The 10,861-nt window shown below is 41.8% G+C and overlaps 1 protein-coding gene across 1 annotated transcript in view; it reads left to right on the top strand.

The window, feature by feature from the left end:
- The window catches only part of SUPT4H1 (SPT4 homolog, DSIF elongation factor subunit), an 11,969-nt gene extending 2,834 nt beyond the window's left edge, over positions 1 to 9,135 (top strand). Inside the window, exons 2-5 of the mRNA XM_018569543.1 lie at positions 2,106 to 2,212; positions 2,289 to 2,344; positions 6,283 to 6,336; positions 8,834 to 9,135. Of these exons, the coding sequence (XP_018425045.1) occupies positions 2,106 to 2,212; positions 2,289 to 2,344; positions 6,283 to 6,336; positions 8,834 to 8,901 (285 nt within the window). The 3' untranslated portion in view covers positions 8,902 to 9,135. The remainder of the gene's footprint in view (positions 1 to 2,105; positions 2,213 to 2,288; positions 2,345 to 6,282; positions 6,337 to 8,833) is intronic.
- Positions 9,136 to 10,861: the final 1,726 nt, after the last annotated feature.

Raw genomic sequence — 10,861 nt, forward strand, 5'->3', positions numbered from 1 at the left:
TTTGTAGTCCTCTATAGCTGGTGGTATTTAGCATTGTACCACTGTATAATGTACTATTGCTGGGATTTGTTGTACTCTTCTACAGCTGGTGGTATTCTGCATTGCGCTGTATAATGTATTATTGCTGGGACTTGTAGTCCTCTATACAGCGTAATGCAGAATATCACCAGCTATAGAGGAGTACAACAAATCCCAGCAATACATTATAGAGCACCATGTGTGGGAAAGTGCAGTCTTCCAGCAACGTGCTTCTGAGATCGGACCTGTCTATCAGCAGCTGTCATCCCCCCACACCTGCTCCTCCTTACTACATCTCCCTGCGTCCCAGTGCCGATCGTGGATGTGGATGGGCAGGAAATGTGAGGCGGGGAGGAGGTGCGGCGTGTGGATGCGAGCGGGTCTGGCAGCGGCGAGCGTGAGGTGGGGAGGAGGTGCGGCGCACAGCGTGTGGAGCCGTGAACAGGGCCAACTGATCGGAAGGCGATTAATCGATTATTGAAAAAGTTGACAACTTTTTCAATAATCGATTATGTCGATTAGTTGTTGCAGCCCTATTGCACATGCCTACTTTTTTTTTCTAAGCCCAAAACTATGTGACCAAAACACATTGAATTTGTTTAAGTGACTCTATCACCACATTAACCAGTAACCATAACCTGTAAAAGAAGAGCACCTATGCTGGCCTTTCCAGCAACCAATCAACTTCTCTCTCATTTTCAGAGATCTTAACTGAACAAACTGAAGAGAGAAGCTGATTGGTTGCCATGCTCCAGTTTTGATAAATTCCCCTCAATGTATTCTCTGTTAAGATGCCATGATTTTATCCCAAATTACGTCAAATTACCTAAAATATAGTATAAATCACTGCTGCAACAATCCCAATTGCAAAATAAATGGCTTTTTTTTTTTTTACATAGAGTGTTTGAAGGACATCTCTAATAAAAAAAGTCAGTCAAAAAGACATAGCTCACTTCTGTGATGGACTACAATCTCACGTTTAGTTTACAATTTGTATTGAGAGTGTAGTCTATCACAGGAATGAGCTTGGAGCGGTGACCACTTTACAACACACAGGGACCATGAGGAACAAAAGTAGCCCCCCTCCAGAAGGAAGGACAGTGTGAGCACCAATCCAGAGAGGATTTAAGGATCTACAGCTGTCTGATACATAGGGCTGCAACTAATGATTATTTTCTTAATCGATTAGTTGGCTGATTATTTTTTCGATTAATCGGATAAAAATCTTTTCTTTTTTTTTTTAAATACCATCCTTAATTAAAAATAAAATACACAAACGCAATGTTACAACATAAAGTTTACTTCAGAATAAAACTGCATGCACATTTTTTGAATCGCACTGCACTGGAGCACACAGCATTGCAGTACCGTGCGTTCCAGTGCGTGCGATCACACTTTGGATGGGAGGTACGTTTGGGGTGCCATCGAAATGAATGGCACTGCAGCGCACCTCCTGCAGCAGAATTTGTCAGGACGAAAATTACTCTCTTCCCACCTTTTTATTAAAAAAAAATTAATAGTATTGTAAGCACATGGAGCTTGAATAGCTTCAGCCAGAGAATGACAACTGCCAGTGGCAAGATTCCGCAGATGGCAGCGGAATGTAAATACAGCAGGCAGTGGGCGGGTGCAATAGCCAGTCTGCTACTGGCCATTTCAAATTGCAATAGCAGATTGGCTATTGCACCTGCCCACTGCATGCTGTGTCGTCCTCCCAGCATGGAGGAGAGAGCTAGGGGATCCAACCAACTAATCAATAATGAGAATAGTTGATAACTATTATCATCGATTAGTTGGTTGCAGCCCTAGTGATACACAAATAAAGTACATTGTTGTGAATAGTTAAGGTAGTTGAATGTATTTTTAAGATTTAACTCCTGAGTTTAGTGTCACTTTAATGTTACAAGGTCCTGGTGAGCTATTAGACTGATGGAATGGCATAATTAGGTGTTCATTTGTCTTTCTTTCTGTGCCCTGTTGTGTGAAATCTTACAATCTAAGAAAAAAAACTGACTGTAGATGTCATCCCTTTTCTTGCTTGTATACACCAGTTATTTTGTTTGCTAACCATTTAATTTTTCTTCCAGACCATTGACCAGTTTGAATACGATGGTTGTGACAACTGTGATGCCTACCTACAGATGAAGGGGAACCGGGAAATGGTGTATGATTGTACAAGCTCCTCATTTGATGGGTATGTTAGTTTATATGCACTGCTTGTGGATTGTAAAAATCAGACCTCCAGACTAACCGTGGCATCATTTGTTTAGGATTGTGGCCATGATGAGCTCTGATGACAGCTGGGTGTCAAAGTGGCAGCGAATAAGTGAGTATTCTAATATATAAAAATAATAATATAAAGCAGTGAATCTTCCAGGTGCATATAATAAAAATGTATTATTAAGCAGTAAATCTTTCAGGTTGTACTCGTTTTAAATTACAGTGATTGATTAACCTGCAGTGAATGTCACATTCACTGCTATATAAATATGCCCCTAGGTGCATTTTTATCTGGCTGCTTCTGCTGGTCTCCATGTGTTTATATTTGAAATTTAAAGCCCATTTCCACCTTTTGCAGAGGTATTTTGAAAAAACATATGCCAGCAATGTACACCAAGTTTACAGGAAACAGGCATATACAGTTGATGTATATGGAAACAGAAACTTACATGTTTGTTAGCTTTCCTCTTCATATCCGCATGGAAGTTTCTGGCTCTGTGCTGTGCAAGCAATGTGAAAATAGCCCCCCTCCCTCCTTCCTTGGACAGTGTATTGTGTGTAAAGGCAGAGATATTGTTTTCTGATCATTTTACAATGGATGACAGGGAGGGGGAGAGCCGATTACAGCCTAATTACCGTCTGACTCTGGTGTCTGACTGAATTTCCTGTGGAGAAAATTTCTAATTTTTAGGCTTCAGGCCTAAAAACGCTTTCATAAAAAAGATGAAAGCCAGCAATGTCAGTCATAACAATGTGAACATGTATACATCATCACTGCACCTCTACATTACCACAATAAATGCAAATCACTTACAAGGGTGGAAATTAACTTTAAGGCACATGTTTGGGGAGGTTAAACAACCAGCAGCATCAGACATCATAAACTAATTACACCCACATTTGTCCCCACAGCATTGCCTGTCACCTTCCTTCCCACCTCCTGTTAGTGAAGAACATGCCTGCCCCCATTTCATGTCATCTATATTTCTCTGCAGATAGTGACCCATCAGATAGCGGCACTGAAGGGACAAACCAGTCTGTGTGATGGCTTGTGCTGTTAGTCCCAGCCCCACAATTTTGGTTTATAGGGTTAGAACTGTAAGAATGTGGATTATTCCCAGTCAAGTATCTTTATAACATCTGCTTGAAGTAAGCCATTTTGTCCATATCTGGCTGTAAGGCCAGTCATTGACATGAGGCAGCAGTGGGACTTGGTGTTATATGGACAGCATGGTGCAATGGGCAGAACCTGATTGGTTTATAATGCTGACCTTCCTTCTCCCAGGCTGTGTTCTGTTGGGCAGGGAATTACATGCAGCCAATAAAGAGATGGCGTCTAGGTATATATACTAGCTGTGTTTAAGAAAGATATACAATGATGGTTAATGAATGCATAACTGGAATAAGTGGCTGCCTTTGTCTTCCTAAAATTTAGCTTTAATGTAAATTCCAGATATATCAGAATTACTTGTCCATGTTTTTTTAAGGTGTCTACTACGTGTGTGTGTTAATTTTACCCGTGTTTTTTTTATTTATCTGATCTCTGTTCTTTGTTATATGAACTACATTCTAATATATAGCACTAATGTTTAGCTCTCCATTCTTTCCTAACTATTGTCACTCAGCAGTTATCCTGTACAATATGTTGCTTAAAGGAGAACTATGGGGTCAAGGCTTTTCCCCATAGCTCTCCTAAGGGTAACGGGAGCACACAAACTAGCGTCCTCCCTTCACCCAAAGCTCAGTATATAGGGAGCTACAGCTCACGGTATACTGAGACGCCGCACCTGGAGCGGATCCCGACTTAGATGACGGGATCCGCCCAGCTGCGTGAGTGACAGCTGGCTCTGCCTATCTAGAGGCAGAGCCAGCTGTACCCGCCCCGTCCGTTCCGCCAGTCAGCGCTGGAGGATCGGACACTCGCGGCTCCCTGCAGGGATAGATCGAGAAGTGAGCAGTGTTCGCTCACTTCCCGAACTATTGAGCCGACCTGTGACAGTTTAATTGTCACAGGTCGGCTAGAACTATGAGGATGAGTGATTTTCACTCACCTCATAGTTCTCCTTTAAATCTGTTACCTCCCCTGTAAATATCCAGTCAACTTTGGAAGCCTGTCAGATGTTCACAAACTCTGTCCATTCCAACAGTTTTTCTATTTTTTAATAGATGTGTCATTGTTACATAGTAGGTGAGGTGGAATAAATTAACCTTGTGTGTGTGTCCATCAATTCCCATAACCCTGTATAGTCCATAAACTGAGGAATTCACCCAAGTGTTTTTTGAAACTGTTAATGTTTTCTGTTGATACGTTCCAAATTTTTACTGCTCTCACAGTGTAAAAAAAACCCCTACATAGTTTGAAATTGTACCACTGAGCACAACAGGGAACACACCAGTGTTGGTTTCTGAAAAGGCTTTAGTTGATGATACCTCTATGGCACATTGATTCATGGAAAGTGCACAAATTCATGTAGGAGGGCTGTTTAAAAAAAAAAAAAAAAGCCAATCCATGCTACATAAGTAAAAAAGAAGGAATAGAAACTGTTGCCATTTTACCAAATATTGTGGCCTTGTCATTTTCTGGACTTTGTGACATCTCTGTAGTATTATTTACTACTGAGCACTGGATTATTTTGGCAGAGTTTATACACGTCAGATTGATTCATGTCGTAGATCCTCAAATCATCGGCTGTAGATCCTCAAATCATCTCTGAATTGGTGCTGACACTGTCCTTCCTTCTGGTGGGTGGCTACTTTTGTTCCTCATGGTCCCTGTGTGTGTTGTAAAGTAGCCACCGCTCCAAGCTCACTCCTGTGATGGACTACAATCTCACTTTTGGTTTACTAATTAATTTTGAGATTGTAGTCCATTACAGGAGTGAGCTTGGAGCGGTGGCTACTTTACAATACACGCAGGGACCATGGGGAAGAAGAGTAGCCCCCCTCCAGAAAGAAGGACAGTGTCAGCACCAATTAATTTTTCCTCACTGCAGATCCTGTCTTTAAGTACTAGGAATCAAGTGGGGAATCCCCCAACATGCACACAGGCACAGCAGTGGGAGCAATAAGGGAAGGAAATGGTACAAGGAACTTCACTGCACTGGATTATGACCACAAGGCTGCCGTGTCAAAAATAAATTTACTCCCAGACTTTCACATTCAGCCTTAGCTTACCGTTTTTTTGAGTCTAAAATGAATACCGCAAGTGGAAGTCCTATTAACGTTTTGTTGGTCTGCACGTCACTGAATCAGTTACAAAAACAAAGCGACATACCACAGTGCTTTCCAACTGTAGAATTCCTGCTTTCTTTAACTTTCAGGTGGTTTCACAATTGTGTTAGGGTGCCCACACACCTTACGATAATCGTGGGAAATCCCGCGATCGTACGATTATCGTAAGGTGTGTGGAAGCCGCGCGACCTCTACTACTGTAAGGTCTCACGACTTTAAACTTACGAACATGTTCGAAAACCCGCCGAGCATCGTAGCATGTTCGTAAGAAAAAAGCTGGACGGGCCGGTGTGCGCAAGCGCACACTGCCCGTTCGGCATTGCGGTCATCGGAAGCCCGCCCTCAGGGGGGCGCGGCTTGCGATCATCGCAAGTACGATCTGCCTGTCCAAGATAGGCAGATCGTATGTTTTTTTTAAGTACCTTACAACCATCGCAAGACAAAAGTCTTGCGATGGTTCTAAGGTGTGTGCCCAGCATTAGTTAGAGGTTAATCAGGGGTGGGCAACACTGATCCACAACAGCTGGAGGGCTGCAGTTTGCCCATCCCTGGTATAGAGAAATAACCTGCTGTACTGTCCCAAATCAAATATATGTGCTAATCAAGAAGGATAAAAAGGGCCAGCGAATAGGTTAGTTGCAAACTGTTAGTATACTGTAGATGGTATATGCTGTACATTTGTCTAGATAAACTTGATCTTGGTATATTTGGATGTTTACTTGCTAATAAGATGCATATGTTTTATGTATACATACAACTTTTTTTTTTCTTCTTGTTATATGTTCAATTTTTGTATTTTCTCTTCTCTTTCAGCTAATTTCAAACCAGGAGTGTATGCAGTTTCTGTTACAGGACGCCTGCCGCAAGGTAGGATAAATGCCAGCCAGCCTTGTGCTCATTCCTGTAACATTTTAGATATTTTAAAGAAAACTTTTTGGTGCTGACAAGTTGAACATTTGTGTGGCACATTAGATAGATAGATAGATAGATAGATAGATAGATAGATAGATAGATAGATAGATAATGTGTGTGTGTCTGGCCTCACTGATGCTAAGGTTGAATACTTCCCTCACTATTTCCTTTTTTTTTTACCCTTACCTTGTCAATGTCAATAAGTAACTCCAGTAAAACAACACAATTACACACTTTAGAAAACAATGTGAATATCATTTTCAATTTCTAGATATTCAGAATATTTTTCTGATTTATATTAATAGAAATATTGCACATGTCTTCTCTTGGCCGTGCTTTGGTATTGACTCAGCTGTTTCTCCCAATGGAACCTTAGCTAAACTCAACATCCTCTTATTAAAATGTAATCTTAAATTCATCTTTTTCATATTACAAATAACGTTTGTCCTTGTTCAGTAGCATTTGTGTGCTATAATCATTTTATGGTGTACTCCTATTTTTAGCTTGGTCACTGTGAAGATCTTTCAACTTCTCAAAGACATAACTAAAAAGAGTCTTGGAGAGTCCTTCACTATTATTCTATCAAATAATTTGCTACTGAACAAGAACAAAACGGTTTATTTGTACTGTCAAAAAGAGCTGTTTAAAGCAGTGGTTCTCAACCTGTGTAACCTCGGGACCCACATGTTTCCTTGGTCATTAAGGTGTGACCCGAAAATGATTTCATTTCTGATCGGCCCGATATTAATGCGCCGGTCCGAAAGTGAGGAAATAGTCCCCTCTCTCCCCGGGCCATACCACTTTTTCGGAGAGCCCGGGGGAGGCCGGGAGAGAGGGGACAGTTTGACATTATGAGGTTCCACAGGCTGAACCACAAATTCCCCCCTCTAGTTCTCCCTAATGCAGATGGGCCGGTCTATGCAGACATGACGCCGCGACCCACTGCAGAGGGTGTCGCGACCCACTTTTGGGTCGCGACCCACGAGTTGAGAACCACTGGTTTAAAGCATATATAGAACCCCAGCAATGAACTGCTCTTATTTGCTGCCTTTTGGTTGTTACATTTACCATTGAAAACATTTTGTTCAATCTGTTCCATGAGTGCAAAATATGTGTAGATCCTGCCAGAAATCCAATGCTGTCGTATGCACTCTGCAGTCCTATCTTAAACAATGTTATCAGATAGTGTCAGGATTACAGAACAATTCACTCCTAACTTATGGAGCAGAAGACAGGGGGACATGTGAACTCCACAAGCTGGCCATATAGTGGTAGATTTCCGAACGAACACTCGTAGAAAAGATCTTTCTAGACCATTCGATAATGCCATCAGAGACTTCCAAAATTTGGTTTGTTTTTCATTTTGACTTTACATTCCATTTTGGAATAAATGGCGTTTCCTGAACGAAAACCACATTCAATGTTAAAATTTAGCTTCTATAATGCTGGGCACTCACCTTACAACCATCGCAAGACTTTTGTCTTGCGATGGTTGTAAGGTAATTTAAAAAGCGTACGATCTGCCTATCTTGGACAGGCAGATCGTACTTCCGATGACCGCAATGCCGAACGGGCAGCGTGCGCTTGCACACTCCGTCCCGTCCGGCTTTTATCTTACCAACATGCTACACACCCGCCGAAAATCGTACGATTCTCGGCGGGTTTTCGAACATGTTCGTAAGATAAGTCGTGTGACCTTACAGTAGTAGAGGTCGCACGGCTTCCACACACCTTACGATATTCGTACGATCGTGGGATTTCCCACGATTATCGCAAGGTGTGTGGGCACCTTTAGAAACATTTTCCATCCTGCTCCTTTGATTTTTGTTTTGCCACTGTAGTTGAAATTGTTAATCGATTTGACCCTCTTAACTATTAGAAAGTCGAATGAACATTCTGAGAATGCATTTTCTCAAACAAAATTCTACTGGTGTGTGGCCAGCTTTATACACTTTGTCCTAAAGAGACAACGCTGCTCCTCCATAGATACAGTGCAATGAGTGAGCATCACCCTGGGACAAGAATTTTACTGGCAGGATCAGCAGGTGAAAAATATAAGGGGGGGGGGGCGGAACAGATGCAGCCATCACGTCTGAGGACTTGTAAGCTTCAAAATATGACATGTTGTTTTTGTGTTTGGATGCCCTTTAAGATTAGATTTTCACTTGTTTGCGTATCACAAGCTGTACATACCTTCTCGCCATATAGCTAACGGTGCTTTTCAGTTCAGGGTGGAAAATCTCTGTCTTTATGTACCACTAATAAAATGTTAAAGTAGAACTATGGGGAGAGTGAAATACACTAATCCCCATAGTTAGAGCCAACGTGTAACACTGAAGCTGTTGTGTATGCTGGAAGTGATCGTCTGTTTATATTACACATAACCTGCTGTTCCATCACATATCTATCATCCTTTCATCTGCACCATGATGGAGCTATGTTTCTCTTTCAGGTATTGTGCGTGAGCTGAAAAGCCGCGGGGTGCTTTACAAATCCAGAGACACTGCTATCAAGACATAACTGCAGAAGAAGGGCTGGAGCAGAGATTGGGTTGATGTCTATGTCTTCTCTTCCGTCGGTTTTATTTTCCTGTTATGTTGCTGAAGCTGTGGTTTCCCCGCAGTGGGGGAAGGGCTGTGCCACTCAGCCCGCCACATGTACAGACACTTCATGTCTTTCTGTCTTCTGAGACTCTGGAGGAGAACGGGGGGGTGGGGGCTGTGTTTTGGGACTAAATAAAGATGCATAAATCCTGATCACTTTGTCATTTCATTTTTTTATTCATGACAATTTTCACCCCAAAAAATAAAAAAGTTACGTGACCTGGCAACAGCTCTGTGGGTGTCTCTCTGAGTTTTTCAAAAGCTCTGCCCAAACAGTTGCATGCAATTTAGAACAACTAGTAAGTGTGAAACTCTGACTACCGACACCAAAGTAGGCGCTTAACCCATTCCATACCACATATACGTCACAAGTTCTAGTCTACTGTGGCCGTGGAGAGGAAGTGGCTGACAGTTACTGTGAGAGCAGAACTGAATGTAACGGAAAGAGAGGCGTTGCTAAAAAAGAGCTTTAATCTCTTTCCCGTGCCTCACCCTAAGTAGCCCAGAAATGTTAACACAAATATGAAATGTATTTTGTTTCTTTGCGACTTGCAACTTCCACACCATCGTTGATGCTCTCCGTTCACAAGTCTTAAGTATAAGAGTGTTGGACCCCTCAAACTTATGACATTTAGTACTCTTTCTATGATATGTTTGTGTGTTTAATAAAGTTTGTGTTTGATTTCTTTTCTGACGGTTGCATAAAAGCATTGCAGTTAAGTGTTAAACCCGTGCGCTGTGTGAATTTCCATATAAGGGTATAACTGGTTCTAGTGAACTGGCTGTCCAAAAAGCAGCAAGTCGCAACAAGCTTTGTCACTTCCTGTGTGGTGAGGCGGGTGGGGACAGAAAGAGAAGCTATGTGAAGTGCGCAGGAAGCTAGTTTTATCAATTCTTTTTCCAATGCTCTAGCCGATATTTCTGATCATGTGTATAGAGGCAACATAGCCGTATATTTAATTACCATCTCTATATTTGTATATCATTTCATGTCAAGAGGTGACAGCATTTGCGCTGCAGTTTGTAGTTTCTCGGTTTAGGCAGTTTGTTTACTTTTGATCTTATGATTGTGCTAAGTGCATAATTACTATTCTATATGTGATGCAAAAATACATGCATATGCAGTGATTGACATAAATTATATTCCATATATGTTTTGTAATCTTATCTCAGAACCTCTCGGTTTTCAAGGATACTTATAAGTGATTCATGATAAAGGTATAGGGGCAGTTGCGGTATACATTTTCTGCCAATGTGTACTGCTGGATGCTGAGTCCTGACTTTGTTCTCACCCAGCCCCCCTGCTCCTCTCCAGTGTGTGCAAACCACAGCATATTGTGGAAGAAGCTGCTTTTGCAGATAAGGTGTATCTGTAGCAGCTTCTACTCACAAATGCTGACTGTCATTGTACAACTCCTGGTTTTGTACACCCCGCTGTCCCCTTCATATAGAGTTGGTGTTACTTGCTCTTCAGACCCTTGCGAAATGGATTGCACACTTTCTAATGAAAAGCAATGGTGTTTACATTGTCTCAGCAGGGATAGAAATTGCACATCTAGGCAAAATGAAAGGTGTAAGGTGGGAAGTGGCTGGCAGTGTGTAGACTATGGGTAAGATGCAAGAGTTTGGTAATCTACAGAGTGTGTGTGGGACCAGATAGCCATGTCTTGTAAGTCAGGTTATGCAATGGCAATATCAACTTGGTTTTTGTGTACTTTTTTCAGTGGCTTGGAGAAAGGTTTATGAAATGAGGACAGTGGCCTATGTTGCAGGTATACTATGTATGTAGTGAAATCCTTTTGTAAAATGACAAGTGTTTGTGATCCTGTTGGGTAAGGCCAGGTTGCAAATGGGATTATGCGCAGGGAAAACAGATC

This window comes from Nanorana parkeri, unplaced genomic scaffold, assembly GCF_000935625.1.
Source record: "Nanorana parkeri isolate BGI_ZX_2015 unplaced genomic scaffold, ASM93562v1 scaffold1351, whole genome shotgun sequence".
Taxonomy (NCBI): domain Eukaryota; kingdom Metazoa; phylum Chordata; class Amphibia; order Anura; family Dicroglossidae; genus Nanorana; species Nanorana parkeri.